We start from the raw sequence: 16,316 nt of genomic DNA, 5'->3' as shown, positions 1-16,316 counted from the left end.
TGCTTACAACACAGTTCTGCAAACACTCCAGATCTTCCTGCCTCCACGTATTTTGATCTCACACTATTGTCCCATTGAAATGTCCTTCCATATTCTGACCATCTCACGAGACTGTGTCAGATTTTCAGACACATTAGGCACACGAAAGTCCTCTGAGGATACAGTCCTCTTTCGTTTCTTAATTTATCTCAGTGAATCCTATAAAACATACATTTACTGATGATGTATAATATGTGAAGCCTGTATTCACTGCCAAGGGAGACAGCTTTTTGTAGAGATAGGTCAAATAAAAAAAAGTAACGATGGTATAAAACGAAGTAAGCTAAGGACCCTCCTAACGTACATAACGGCTTAGAGGAGGAAGACGGAATCTACTCGGGCAACGAAAGCAGCAGAGACTTCAAGGCTGGGCGGCTGACTTAAAAGCGGTCTCGAGAGTTGGCAGACAATGGGAACGGGAAAGTGAAGAAGGTCTTTGGAAGGGACAGGAACAACCTGAAATTAAGTCATGAATGAGTCTGCTACACTCACCGTATGCTGAGTGGCCAGTCTGGGTCGGTAAATTGGGGAGGATGAGAAGGAAAACTATAAAGATAAATGAGGCAAAGGCTGTGAAAGGTCTTAAAAGTCGGGGTGAAACATTCTTACAACCTACACTCTTAAGGGCTCTAGACTGACCGCCCCCTTATAATCCATGCTGCCCATCCCTCCAGCTTTCTGGAGGAGCCTGTAACATCTAGCGCTTTCCTGATTTCAGTGACTGTAAACTGATTTTGTTTCTAATGGTATTATCAACATCACAGAGAAATACAGATTTTTTTTCACATAGAGAGTTTTCCAAAACCAATTAATCAGAAAATAAAAACAAAACCAAAAACTGAGCATATAATCTAGCTCAGCAGAGCAGATACTATCTTTCTATCTGGAACTGAAGAAACAAAAAGGTTACATTCTTACACATAGTTTTCCATAAAACACAAAGCTGGCTGAATTTATGGTTAAAATGAAATCCAGATTTCATTTAATTATTTTTCCTATAGTAAAAAAAAACCATTAAAGCTTCCATACATATTTTGGAACAAAAATGTGATGCTCTCCCTGAGGCTGCTTTGTTGAGTTGATGAATAAAAAAGAGCTGTTCAAAAAACAGAAAAGAGAGTGCAAATGCAAAATAGCTCAGTCTAATGGGGAATACAAGTCTAACGACATGTCTTTAGAACTATTTCCAAAGCAATGAAAGAAAAACTCAGTAAAATTTGACATGTGGAGATGTTTTGTTCCTTAAAACAGGACTTAAAACAAACATGTACAATATTCAGAAACATGTTTCTACTGAACGCGTGCTGCACATAAAGAGCAGATTCCATTGTTCCTGGAAAATATTTCCTGGAAAGACTCTTAAGAATCTGTTAAGGAAAACAATTGATATATTCCAGTAGGTTACTCTGGACATATACATGGTCTATATAAATGCAAATTAATTCACTGTGTTCACACTTAATCAACAAAATCAATACCTGAGAGCAACAAATCTGCCAGTTTGAATCTATTTTCTGAGTTGAAAAAGTTACATTTGTGTTTAGTGCTGTATTTTTTGCTAATAATAAAGGACTAATAAAGCAGAATTGCATATGGCAGATTGATTTAATAAAAACTGCTCTATCTCATGGGAGTTCCCGTTGTGGCACAGCGGCAATGAATCTGACTAGTATCCATGAGGAAGCAGGTTCAAGCCCTGGCCTTGCTCAGTGGGTCACGGATCTGGTGTTGCCGTGAGCTGTGGTGTAGGTTGCACATGTGGCTTGGATCCTGCATTGCTGAGGCTGTGGTGCAGGCAGGCAGCTGTAGCTCCGACTGGACCCCTAACCTGGAAACTTCACATACCACAGGTGCAGCCCCAAAAAAGCAAAAAACCCCAAAAAAACAAGAAACTGCTGTATCTCAAAAAAGTATGCTCTTCTAGAAAAGCAAAGGGCAAACTAAAGCCTGTAGGCCAAATCTTGCCCACTGTCTGTTTTTATAAAGAAAGTTTTATTGGGAGCACAACAAGACTCTTTCACTTACTCGTTGTCTGTGACGACTTTCGCATTAAGTAGCAGAGCGGAAACACTGTGACAGAGAGGACATGGCCCCCAAAGCCTAAATACATCTACTATTTGGTCCCTTACAGAAAAATTTACTGACCCATGTTCTAGGATGAATGTAAACCTCAAAATTCAAAATGTAGATATATTAGTTATGTAGATCCGACTTTTTTTTTTTTTAAGTCAGAACCATAAAGATTTTTCAGCAGCCTTACTCTCCGATCCTAACTCTGCATTTGCCTTCTCTAAGAGTGGTAAGGCCAACAGGGGGCTCGAGGCAGCACCTTACCCCTGATCCTTATCATAAATTCCAGCAGTCCACTCTGTTCTCTGATATAAACAAATGACGTATTATCCATCTTAGACATTCTAAGCATAAAACATCACCAGATAGCTTTGTAATTTTAATTGATGTATTACTATCTAAACAAAAGTTAGTGCACTACTAATAAATGAAAATAGCATAGTTTCTATAGTTTCAAACGGTGCCCTCTTCCAATCAAATTGCCACCCCTAGATCCCTTCTATATAGGCATTTAGAGCTGCCATTTCTTCAAAAGCTGTGATTGCCGTTTGGCAATATCCCTACCTAAAAGAATCGTAACACATTTTTCGCCAAAGCGAGAGTTTCTCTATCAACATACGCATCTTTATGAGAGGTGTCACAACTATTTTAACTTCGTGTTAGAGGATCTAATATTTGGGCAAAATCATGTGTAGAATTTTTTACCCATTTTCTGGATGTTAAGTCATTTAACAATCAAGTTTTATTTAGTTGTATATCTAGCACACAGTAAGTGTTCAGTAAGTATCTTCTAATGATAGAACAAGTGAAAGAAATTAAGTTCACTAGTGTCTTTCATTTTCGTTGGCTATAAACAGTCACGATATCCTTCCAGAACACAGAAATATAAGTACATGATGTGGAAGATGAGAGATATACGTATTTGTAGACAACTAATTGTTTTTAAATCATAGGATGATAATCTTTAAACCTATTAGGATTCTTGATCTTCATGTCTCAGGGTCGAATACAGAATTATATTTTAAGGATTTAAAAAAATTCTTAGGAGTAAATCTTTAAAAATCAAAGGAAATTTTAAAATGCTTACATACACACACACACACACATATATATATATATATATATAATTTTTTTTACCAATTTCAAAATAGGTAAAATGATCAAATTTATATTTTCTTAGTCAGAAGTGCCCCAGGCAATAAACACACTAAATGTTCACATCTAAAAACGGGTGTTGTTTTTGTATTTGAAGACATAAATTTTCATTTAAATTCCTCTTTTATTTGATTTTCTTGAAGCTGTTTATTCTAATTTGGGCAGCCTGAGAAACTTTATTTAGTCTAAGAAGGATACTTCTGGTTATTACTCTTTAGTATGAGATGTATGATAAACACCTTGTTCCCTATATTACTCCATATATGTTGGATCTTATTGCTTTCCCTGGAATATTTTACCTTTAAGTCACTTAATGCATGTTTAATAAGGATAAAAGAAAAAATATATTTAATATAAAATAAATGTCCATATGTGTTTGACTTTCAATAACGTCTGTGTTTTTAGCTTGTAGCACAGTAGTATCACATGTATCACTGATTTCCCCAAAGACAGAAATTTTGCCTCAATTTCTATCTTATAATCATGTGGATGAAAAAAAATTGTTGGTTTCTCTCTAATAGCCGCTTACACGTGATTTATTCTTGGTCTCCTCTTACCACATCTGGTTTTGAGAAATGAATAATTTTGTGTAGTCTTCGTTTTCCCACACCCTTTAACTTCACGCTAAAAAGTTCTGAAGGACCACATCTAATACCGTAACTGCTATGTTCCTGGTAATTTACTTTGCTTTTTACGAAGAGATGTCATTAAAGAAAACAGTATATCCTGTAGCCCAGAAGACTCAAAAATCCTCTACCTTTGTAAACACCTCAACTGTTCCTAGAAATTTTCTGACTCCATTTTCTTAGATAAATCTCATGTGTTTGACATTAAAAACACACCACACCTCACTTACAAAGTAACAGTTCACCCTGACCTGGTTTTTAGAGAACGGTAGGTCAGCATAGTTGTCCACTTAATTCACTTCCCTTCAACTACCGGGAACTGTAATGTCACAGACCCTCTCCGCTCACATCCACTGACACGTCCTCACACTTCCTGTATCTTCTCTTTCCATTTCACTGATTTGTACTTTTTCCTAATTTTCTATACTTCCGCAGACTTAATAGCATAGTGAAATTAGTTCACTGTGGCTTCTTACTCAAGTAAGGGATGCTATTAAAACATTTCAAAGATGACAAGCGTCAAATACACGATCCTAAAGCAACCGTTTTAACATACCCATGTTTTCAAGACACTTAAGCCACAACGAGGTCCATAATTTCCAGCTCCACAGAGTAATTACAGGACTGTGCGCATTCATTAGGAAAAAACTGGAATTCTTCACTTCACTGTGAAGAGGAAGCTGGACCATCGTCATAACTGCTTTTCAACCCCAGCTCTGCTACTTTCTATCTGATGTTGGATAAGTTTAACTTCTCTGAAACCTACGTTTTCTGTGGTATAAAAAAAAGGAGTAATTTTTACGTCCCAGGGTCTTTGTGAAGCTCAAAAGATATATGGAAGGCATCTGGCATGTCATCAATTTTCAACAAATCGTAGCTATTTTTATCATGTGCAGGTATACATTCTCAGGATGGAATGCGTGGTGGGTGTACATTTCATGTAACTTTCCATTCCAAGAAAACCCCTGCCACGTAGGAGGTATACGCAGCTTTGCAGCTGTGCTCCAGGGATGTGCCGCTTGAAAACAGGAAGGAGGAGATGACATTTTTCAAGGTAAAGTTACTAAGACTCCAGAGGCCTTGCAAAAGGGCGATAGATGGAGGTTTACTTTGTTCTTTCTGCTTGGCTAAATACTGACTTCAGCTTCCGAGACTTTTCCGCAAGGAAATACATGAAGTCACTTTTTACGATTTAGGTAGGTCCATCTAAAGCTACATTCTCCTCTTAATGAAAGAAAGAATGGAACTCATTAAATAAAATCAACTTGTACCAAATTTGATACTAATTTCATGGTAATGCTACCAGAGAGCAGCAAAGCTGACCGCTGTATCAAATGAGGTTTCTAAAATATCTTCCTCCGGTCCTTTCAAGATCTTTCCTGATTCCACTATAAACACATTATATTACATTTCAGTACTTCTCAGAAACTAGTAACATTTAACAATACTTTAATTGCCAGCTTGGTCTATGAGATTATACAGTGAAATTTCTATTTTGCTCTTTTCTAAATCTTTCAAACCACTGATTCAGAAGGATGGACTTCAAGGGTCCTTTTAAAACTAGGACAAACTGACAAATGTTTGATGCAGAGCAAAGAGCCTTAGAACCAGAATCAAAACTTCAGATTTGCTTGCTAGCTGTATGAATCTGAATGTCACGTAACTTCAGTAACTTTCAGTTTTGAATGGTGGTAAGATTCATTTACTTATACAGTGTCAGTAAGATTTATTTTACAAGGGTTGTTTCAGGATTAAATGAGACCATAGGTCTTCAAAAAATAGATTCTTTTAATTTCCTCCTCTGACTCCACCTCTATTTGGCCTTGAATAAATGAGTTATAATCCAGTTTAGAACCAGCCATCAGAAGCTCCAGGATTCTACAGGTCTATAGTGAGAAGTGGGGGACCTGACTCAGGATTACCCACGGCCACCAGCACACCAGGAGGCAGGCAGACAAGCAGAGAGGACACAGTAGACTGCTCGTGAAATCTTGCTAAGTGGATAAATGAAGGAATAAATGGGGCAAAACCAAACAGTTGATATTTTAAGAGAGAAATCAATGTGATCAGACTATAGGACAACGAGGAGGCTCTCTTCATGTGGGCCAAAAACGGCAACTGGAATTTAATGTAGTCAAGGTCGCTTCATGAAAAAGTAATTTCAAATTTTATCTTTAAATAACAGACTAAAAAAGGATCCTGGAAGGGACTGCTGATTATCTTCTAAAGACACCTCAGTTTCCTACTATTGAAAAAAGCCTGCATGGTTTAGAGTGTCACCAACAATAAAGAAAATGAGTTAGAAGTTATCATCACACTCAGGGAGAAGGCCGCGGAGCCACTGCCTTTAACATAGTTAGTCTAGCTCTGCTTGCTCCAACTCCAAAAAGACAAACTGGAAGAGGGCCAGAGAAAAGAAGCCAAATTGGCAGGTGAGAGGAACACTAGAAAATACCACAATTCTTAGAAAAGAGTCATAGATTCTTAGAATTGGAATTATCCTTAGACATCATATATACCAATTCTTTGTTTTTCCACAGTATTCCTGACAACTCATAAACTGTTCAGTTATCAAAGGCCTATTGCATGCTGGGGACTTTTACTGCAGCCTTCGTCCAAAGGATCACCTTGAATAGGCCCCAAACCCACTCACTTCTCCCCAGTGCTGTCTTCCGCCCTGCCGTCTGTCTCCCCTAATCCACTGCAAGAGCACCTCCCGGTCTCCCTCTTCTCATTCTGCTCCTCAGTCATGTTCCAGCTTCCCGGCGCACCACCACAGAGTGATCTTAAATCACACACTGGCTTCTGCAGAATACGCCAATGATTTTCCAGCTACTTTGGGATCAAGTCCAAAATAACAAACATGACTCTGAATGACTTGGCTCCTGCCTTCGCCGTTAATACCACCTAATGCTGCTTTTCCCTGGGCTCACCGAGGTCTATAACAAGGGTAACACTGGCTTCCTTGCAGTTCCTCAAAACAACTCCAGGCCCGCCCACTTAGACCCATGCATGTAAGAATAACTACCACCAGGCCATTGCATCCACCAGGTACCAAGTTTTCACTATACGACCAGCTCCGGGCTAAGTGCTTTACGTGCATCATCACATTACATTCTCGTAAGAAACTCTACGACATAGTTATATTTCACACTTCTACTGCTGAGGAAAATATTTTGAGAAATTAAGTGATTTCCCTAAGGCAAGGCATGTGTCAAAGGTGGGAGGGATGTCCTACTGAATAGGCCAGTAATGGTCCGTTTCCCCACGGAAACGGAATGGGATAGCTAACTATCCCATTCTTTACGGTCACAGCTCACATGGCATTTCTTCAGAACAGTCTTCTCTCATCTTCTGATCTAAATTTGGCAACTCTGTCACAGCTCTTCAGAATCTTCCTCTACACAATTATTTATTTAACGTCTGTCAAACCTCTCACAGACTACAAATTTCATAAAAGCAGGGATCACACGTTCAGTAAATGTGCCTAAACATACAAGTCTGCTGAATACATGGTTGCAGAGTGTCATCCAAATAGTCTTGTATGGAAGACTCTGAGTATTAGCAATTCAATTAATAGTCCTGCCTACACAAAGAGCTGTCCCTTATAATGTCTGTTCTCTTCGGATCCTAATTCTGGTCTCTTGAACAACACTGAAAAAGTATATTCTCTTTCCTGTTACAGCTCTGCAAATACTTTCAGCCTAGAAGGTTAAAGACGGACAGGACTGGCAATTAAGGTGGAATAATTCCAGATTTTTTTCATAAAAGTAGATGCTAGAATGAAGAGAATAAGGAGCACCTTTTGAAATCAGAGACTTGTTCAGGGCACACTGATAGAAATTAACTATTTGCCTATAGTCCAGACATGAAAGACAGATGGGACCGCTGTGCTGGGCACTCTGTGTCACAAACTGTGCTCTAACTGGTGTGCACCTAGAGAGGAGCAAGACTGGAGGAGGCCTGGCTAAAGGCCGCGAGTGACCAGACCAAAGGCTGGAAAAAGTGAAAGCTAGCTGTGCGATTACAACTAACTTAATTATTCCCCAATTACAAGACCGACACCATGAAATGCAACCGTGTTGTCCCGCACCTCTTGAGAGTTTTAACAGAACTCTGGATTAGATGAACTATATTTCTAAGATTTTGAAATTAATACAGTAAAATAAAAGCTGGGAATTACCAAGAGCCAAAAATACCCTTTGGGCATTTTACAGATCTTAATTTGATACGGCCACTAAGGTTTTTTGAAAGCCTTTACCGCCCATCCTTAATGAGAAAGATGGAACCTCAAAGCTGGAAAGGTCCTTTTGTGAGATCATTTAACTGATGCCTGAGACCACTCTGTAAAGTCTAGTCCAAGTGACTCTTAGCTATAACATCAAAACATCTCAGCTACGTTGATTAAACTGATGGGGAGGGGCCCTTTCACAAGGGGTACTGGTATTAAGTCTTCACGAACACTTTAAATATCTTAAGTTGTATTTGTCAATTATATCTCAATAAAGCTGGGGGAGAATCCCCAGCACGGTATAATGCTTTGCATTTCAAGATTTGGATTTTGAGTTTGGAGCTATGGGTTTAAATCTCAGCTTAGCAATCGCTTTAGCTATGTAACTGGATAGGTTACTTACTATGCTTCAGTTTCCTCATCTCAAAAACTGGAATAACGGAATGGATATTTTTCTTTTTCTTTCTTTTTTTTTTTGCTTTTTAGGGCCTCACCTGCAGCATGTGGAGGTTCCCAGGCTAGGGGTCTAATAGGAGCTACAGTTGCCAGCCTACACCACAGCCGCAGCAACGCAGGATCCGAGCCACGTCTGCGACCTAACATCACAGCTCATAGCAATGTCAAATCTTTAACCCACTGCACGAGGCCAGAGATCAAACCCGCAACCTCATAGTTCCCAGTCAGATTCATTTCCCCTGCACCACAATGGGAACTCCCAGAATGTATCTTTTAAAACTGTTTGAAAATTAAATGAAATGCCACAATATGAAACATCACTTAGAATTATGCGTGGCCCGGCACAGAGTGAATAATCCATAATTGTTAATTTCTCACCAAGGACAGAAATATACTACTGCCAAGACAGTGCATTTCCTCTTTGGAGAGCACTGCCAAGGGGCTCCTATACTATGCAGAACCAGTCCAACAGGACAAAAAAAATAAAACGTAGAAGTTTGATATATAAGATGTTATTTTAAGACAAGAGGTTCTTCATTGGTATTTGAAATTTGACTATAAATTCTAGTTTGTACATTGCTTAAGCAATCCGTTACTCAGAAATAGAAGAATTTCATTTCTTTAAATTTTTAAACATGTTAATGAGAGACATACAAATTACATTCATATTTGATGAGAAGCCTTGAATAATCAAATTAGTATAAATACTCCATTGAAATTTCCCTTCTTGGTTTAAAAAAAAAAGAAACAAAATATCCACCTTCAGTGTCACAGGATTAAATGGAATGGCCATGATCTCAACACTAAATGGATCATCTCCCTATTTTTATTAATAATTAGTAACAAAAAAATAAGAATATCGGAAATGCATTGCTGTTTTAACCAGACTAGAAAAAATATTTAATTATTTAAGCTTATAAAAATTTTTTAGAAAATGTTACTTTTATTTAAGTTGTAAGATGGATTATAGGAAATTATATTGATACATACAAGCTATTAAACACTGATATTAAGTAGCATCACTTGTTTTGTGACAATCCAGCATACGCTGTAAATAAATTCACTTGTCTTTCACTCATTTAATTTACCACTTTATACGTTATGTAGGTTCATTTGTTAGAACATTGTAGCTGGCTTTCCCTATTGCAAAGTTAAATTATCTCTAACCATATCCAATTCGAATACAACGTGAAGCCTCCTCTTCTGCAATAATGTAAATTTAAGCAAACAAATTTTTTTTAAGGAAAGAAATTATGTTTTCCAATGAATTACCTTATGTTTTACACCCAGCCTTCCAATGGAAAGAAGAATATCTTCCAACTACAATATTTTATGGTTTGATAATTTGTAGCTTTGTAGTCATGAAAAATGTTACAGTCAAATTTAGTTTGAAGTGATAGGAACTAAATGCAAAGACCAAATATTAGCAACAAGAATGTTCCCGAGGCCACAAGTGTGACTGAGATTGGATGAAAAACATCAGCACCTGTGTTTTCCTCCGTCCCCCTTTTGTATAACAGGTTTTACTGGTCATATCACAGTGAGTTTAAATTTGCAGTGGATAAGCACTTTGTATTTTGATTTTATAAGCACAGATCATGACTAACGTGATTACTGAGAAGGCTCACGAGATGATCTAAAACACGCAAGAGCGTAAAATAAGCTTACTGTGTCACCAATTTTTCCGATGTTTCCTTGGTCCCCTGCTTCCCCCTGTTAACAGAAAATATGAAGTCAAAAGATGATTACTTTCCAAACAGGACTACTCTCAATATTGTTCCTGTTTTAATTTCGATGTAATTATCTAGTTATAAACTAGAGAATAACTAAGGAATTTTCAGTTATTCAAAACTCTGTTACGGTATTTCTACGGAACTTTGCCTTTCCACTATTTTCATTCAAATAGTAATAACCTGTTTGCTGTTTTTTTTTTTATATTTGTTTTTGTCTTCCCAGGGCTGCACTCACAGCATATGGATCAAATGTGAATATAAGGGTTGAATCGGAGCCACAGCTGCCGGCCTACCCCACAGTCACAGCAACACCAGATCTGAGCCGCATCTGTTACCTACACCACAGCTCACGGCAACGCCGGATCCTTAACCCACTGAACGAGGCTAGGGATCAAACCCCCATCATCATGGATACTAGTCAGGTTTGTTACCGCTAAGCCATGATGGAAACTCCAGTAATAACCTGTTTACTTAAGTTGCATTCTTCTGTTTATTAAAACACTTTTACAAATAAAATTTTAAAAATCAAGTATCTCCGGAGTTCCCATCGTGGTTCAGTGGTTAACGAATCCAACTAGGAACCATGAGGTTGCAGGTTCAATCCCCGGCCTTGCTCAGTGGGTTAGGGATCTGGCATTGCCATGAGCTGTGGTGTAGGTCGCAGATGCGGCTTGGATTCTGCATTGCTGTGGTTCTGGCGTAGGCCGGTGGCTACAGCTCCGATTCTACCCCTAGCCTGGGAACCTCCATATGCAGCAGGAGTGGCCCAAGAAATGGCAAAAAGACAAAAAAAAAAAAAAATCAAATATCTCTGAGGTATGCTCCATAAAGGCAGAGCGGCAGGAGCTGTAGGAGAGGCTCAGAAGGATGACAAGAGGGACACTCCCTGTGCTTCAGGAGGCGGGCTAGCTCACCTTGCTGAGCAGAACAGGTTCCCCCACAGGTAAGTGGTAAAGGGCACAGGAGCAGGCACCCTGTGGGCAGGTGCAGCTAGAGGGGCTTCACTGGAGAAGTAATGCATATTCTTAACCTTAACCACAATTCTGCAGTCCCCAAAGCTCTGAAAACCCAAAGCTACTCATAACACTTTTGGTGGCAAACTTGACTTAACCGGAATTGATCTGAGTGAGTCCATCTAAAGGCTTGATGTATTTCGATTAATCTAAGCATCGTCACATTTCACGACAGAAACATCGATGTGTCTAACTCCGGCGGGCTGCCCCGTAGTCTGCTGGAGGTGTTTCGGAAACTGCAGCATAGGCACCACACTGTCTTTCGCAAGTACAAACATTAATGGCTTCAAATAAATCATGAACCTGTGTTTGAGCTGGGCCCTGGAGAACAGGTCACTTTTACACTGGTGATGAGAAACGGCTATTTTTTTTTTTTTTGTCTTTTTTTTGCTATTTCTTGGGCCACTCCCGCGGCATATGGAGGTTCCCAGGCTAGGGGTCGAATCGGAGCTGTAGCCTCCGGCCTATGCCAGAGCCACAGCAACATGGGATCCGAGCCGCATCTGCAACCTACACCACAGCTCATGGCAACGCCAGATCGTTAACCCACTGAGCAAGGGCAGGGACCAAACCCGCAACCTCATGGTTTCTAGTCAGATTCGTTAACCCCTGCACCACACGGGAACTCCAGAAAGGGCTATTTTTAATGGTGAGGAATGGCTTGAGCAAAGGCTGAACAAAAAGCACAGATTAATGAAAGGCAGAAGATTAAGCTCAAGGTACCACCACGTAGTGTTAATCTGACAAGAATGCACATTTTATTTGCATCAGAAATAGTTTAAACCACCGACTGCTGTGAATATTCATAATTATATTTCGGTGTGGGGTCGTTAACCTCCCTGAGCAGTACTGTAGCCATTCAGGATCTGCAGCTACTCAGCTTGGAAATGAGCTGGTCTGAACTGATACACACTGCATTTCAAAGACTTTGTACAAAAAAAAGTCAGTAATTTTAATATTGATTACATGCTAAAATAATAGTATTTTTATATCTTGGGTTACATAAATACATTACTACAATTAATCTCACCTTTTCCTTTTTTTATTGTGGCTCACATCTGCTATTCATAATATATACGCTCTTGAACGGTGCTGATTTTAAGCACTGAAACCTAATATTCACATAGGTAACTAGTTTGAAAGAAACTTTCAAAGACTACAAAATTTTTCTTTTCAATTTCTATACACATGTAGTTGAAGAGTGAAGAAGAAATCACTATAGTAAGTTGGAATTTCTAATTTTTGACTGACAGTTGATTAGCTTTTTAGAAAATCTGTGGCAGGATTTTTATGTATCTTTATACATAATTGCTTTTCTTTTATTCCTCCCGCCTCACACGACGCCCCTGTCCAACACCAACTAGGGAGAGGGCCCTTGTGATACAAAGTCCCGGGGAAGGTCTGTGTGAACAGGCAGAAAGCAGAGCTGCCTGCAGAGCACCCACACTCCCGCTTCAGCTCAGAGCCTGAGGGTAGCAGGGGGTGCCCTGGAGGACGCAAGGGGAGAGAGGAGCTGCCCCCAGGGCTCCTCCGGAGATCGGAGATCGGAGATCGGAGATGGGGGTTCTGCGAGAGGTGGGACAAGTGCTTCCCTGGAACGTCAGCTCCCTGTGGGGGTGGGGGGGGATCTCCTCCACTTTCCAGACACAAGCCGCTCAGATGCTGAGAACAGCAGGGAGGCCTCCTGCCGGTTTTGGTTTTACCGGATGGGAGCTCACAGGAGGCCACTGCAGAGCTCTCTGGCAGTAGAGGGATTAACCCCAATAAAGGGGAATCAAGGCTTCTGTTTATAAATATCGAGCTCCTATTTTCTTGGAATTTTTCTATGAAACTTGAGAGTTGGGTACATATAATCCCCCAATATAATTTCAGCAAGACATGCTGACACATTAAAAATGTTTCAGCTCATATTTCTTTATAAATTGACTTCAAAAAGTGTTGTTGGGCTTTTTCTTAGATGCTAGTATCATAAAAACCATGAGTTTAATATAAATACTGAACTCTAGCTTTAGGAAATGCAGCAATAATTTGGTGATGCATTTCAATTTTTCATTAAACTTGGACCAATCACTAATTCTGATAAATTACTTTCAGATCTAATCCTGTACACATAAAACCACTGCATTACTTTACAGTTGTTGTTACAAAAAATCACACAAAACTCGCAAGTAAGGCAACAAAGTAGGTTACATATTCTTTCCACATCACGAGGCGTGACGGCCACACCCAGTGATCACCCCAGGCAGGAGCTGACTTCGACTCAGCGCACACTACTGGTTAAAGGATCCAGACCTAGTGAAGCCATAGATGTAATTAAACAGGCATATCGTCTCTAAAAGAAATGTACGGACTTGCAGACTTCTTCCCAGTAGACCAGACATCCCCACAAACTAAAGTTTACTGTCCTGTACCTAACAGCAAATCTCAACATTTCTCCACTAAAACGCAGATCCAGTTATAGACACAGACATGATCAGAGTCACAGCTCTTCACAGACAGATACATAGGTAAAAAATAAGCACACATAGCATTTCAAAGCCCATTCACACCAGTTTTAATTTATTACTGGTTCCTTCACTCATTAATAAGCTGAATAAAACCTTTTGACATATGTTCATTTGGTATTCTTATTAAAGTCACTTCTATCTTCGTGAAAATTATTCTGTGTAACTGGTAATAAAGCCTGGTGCTTTACCTTCAGGCCTTCTGGTCCAGGCTCACCTGCATACCCCTTTGGACCGGGTTTTCCCTACAAGAAAAAAAGGAGAAAGGTTGCATCATTCTCATTTTCGAAAGTTTCCTAAGACGTATGAAATTAAGACTATTCTACGAGTGGAAACACTTCACAATATTTGACAAACGCATTTCATCGAACCCTTAGCCACTCCTCATACCATGTTTGACTGTCTTCTATGGGACGTGCCCTGTTCTAGGGACCAGAAATTGAGGCGACACTAAATACACTTGCCTTCATGGAACTTACACTCTGGAACACAACGTACTTTTAAAAATGAGTAAAATACACACAGTATGATAGACAGTGATAAATCTGAAGGGCACCAAATTCAAGCAACGAAGGGAGAAATCAACTGCCGTGGGAATTTTGCTAAAAGGTTTGACAAGACCGCCCACAAAAGACCTCACGGAGAAGGCGGCAATTGAATACAGGCTTTAGCAAAGGACAGGGTACATGGCTTCCGAAGGAAGAGCGTTCTAAGCAGAAGAACAGAACCCGTGCAAAGGCCTTGAGGCAAGAATGGGCCTGGGTGTCGGGGAAACGAGACGCCGACACAGCTGCGAGGGGAAGAGAGCAGTTCGGGAAGGCGACGGGGACGGGCGGTGGGTGGGAAAGGCCCGCCAGGTTACAGTGAGGGCTCTGGCTTCACGCTGGGTCCCTAACTCTCTCGGCCCCCGGGGAACTCCAGGGCTTTGGCTCTAACGTGGAGTGAGACAGGAAGCTTTCTCAAGCTTTGAGGAAAGCAGTGCCTGGGTCTGGGTTTTAACAGGGCCACTCTGACGTAACAGCAGAAGCAGGAGCCCCAGTGTTGTCTACTGCAATGGTCCGGGCAGCCACGGCAGTGGCCTGGCTCGGGGTGGTCCCAGGAGGCTGTGGGAAAAGGGAAGATTCGGTATCGCGGGGGAAGGGAGTTTCCAGGGTTGCTGACAGGTCACGGGTGGGATGTGAGAGAAAGAGGAGCGTCAAGGATGAATTTTCTTAATCTGAGCAAGGGAGCAAATGAAATGAGGGAAAATGTGGGGAGAAAAGGTTCGGAGGGTAAATGAAAGTTTATTTTCGGAAATTTCAGTTCGATAGTCTTGTGAGACAGCCAAGCAGAAAGAGCCCGTGGTAGAAAGGTCTTCCGCGTGAGAGTTCACGTGCAGACGGTTCCGACCGGCACAGAACACGCTGGAAATCACCAGCACTTCCATGGCCTTTACAGCCATTCGTCAGACCTACCAGTCCTCTGGGCAGTGCGTGCGGACAGAAGAGGGAAACCCACAAACGAAGCCGGGGCACTCTGACATTCAGAATTTGAAGAAAGGAGGGAACATGCAGTTTGCTGCCAGAGTCGGGAGGAAGATGAGGCAGACAAGGTTCCCAGGAGGAGAGCGACGGGGCCCCCGAGGGAGCTCGACCGCGAGGGCGGCAGACGGGACAGGCCGCCGAGTCAGTCCAGCAAGCGGAGGCCACCAGCCACCCCGCGAGACCGGGTGCCATGGAGCTGAAGGGACGAGGGTGTCAGCAGACAGGGCGCGGAGAAAAATGGCAAAGAGCCAGGTAAACACGCACCTTTGAGACGTTTCACGGAACAGAAAGGAAAACCTGGAAGAAGAGCTGGGGGAACGTCATGTTTGTTGTTTTGAAGCGGGAAGAAGTAACAGCATGTTTATACGCTGATGGGATTGACCCACTAAACTAATACCTGACTCTGCGAGACTTGATTAGGGAGGTCATAATACCTCAACCCAGGTGACAAATTCTCATCTAGGAGTAGAAGAAATGGGTGCGGAGATTGCTAAAAAGGATACGAATTTACTCACACTTAACAGCCACCAGCCATTATACGTCTGGATTTCATTATTTCTATCCATTAACAAATAGCCTCCTATTTTTCTTTCTTAAAACAGAGCAAAACAAAACAAACAATCCTCTGGTTCTCAATATGTTTTGACTACATACAAAAACTTCAGCAACTTAAAATTAGATTTAGGACTGCTACCCAAAACCTTTTTCAATTTTTGTCTTTGCCTTGTGTGAGATTGCCTAGTACATCCCTAATAAGCACAAAATAGAGCAAAGAATCAAGAGTTATCCTATTATTGTTAAAAACCAATTGTTCTCAAATCCATTTGTAGACATAAAATAAAAAAACTACTACATATATCAACAATATTTACCAAAAAATGTTTGAAACAGCCGTAGGAGGGATATTTCGTTCCTCTTTGACAATGCGCTACTCACTCAAGCTCTGCAGCATATTGAGAAACAGTC

General features: G+C 40.6%; 1 protein-coding gene across 38 annotated transcripts in view; it reads right to left on the bottom strand.

The window, feature by feature from the left end:
• Positions 1 to 16,316, bottom strand: part of COL24A1 (collagen type XXIV alpha 1 chain) — a 330,869-nt gene that overhangs the window by 183,310 nt on the left and 131,243 nt on the right. For all 38 annotated transcript variants that reach the window (XR_014844919.1, XR_014844921.1, XM_085024166.1 and 35 more), the window contains 2 exons: positions 14,019 to 14,072; positions 10,246 to 10,290 (listed from right to left, as the gene is read on the bottom strand). Coding sequence is in view for 26 of the 38 variants with exons in the window: in XM_085024166.1 (XP_084880292.1) it covers positions 10,246 to 10,290; positions 14,019 to 14,072 (99 nt within the window). In the remaining 12 variants the exon portion in view is untranslated. The remainder of the gene's footprint in view (positions 1 to 10,245; positions 10,291 to 14,018; positions 14,073 to 16,316) is intronic.

The sequence above is a fragment of the Sus scrofa genome, chromosome 4, assembly GCF_054392235.1.
Source record: "Sus scrofa isolate SSC_HxYL_T2T_F1_AM1 chromosome 4, Sscrofa_HxYL_maternal_Yorkshire_Landrace_v2.0, whole genome shotgun sequence".
NCBI lineage: Eukaryota > Metazoa > Chordata > Mammalia > Artiodactyla > Suidae > Sus > Sus scrofa.
The sequence above is the reverse complement of the archived record's forward strand: the minus strand, read 5'-3'. Positions and strand labels throughout refer to the sequence as shown.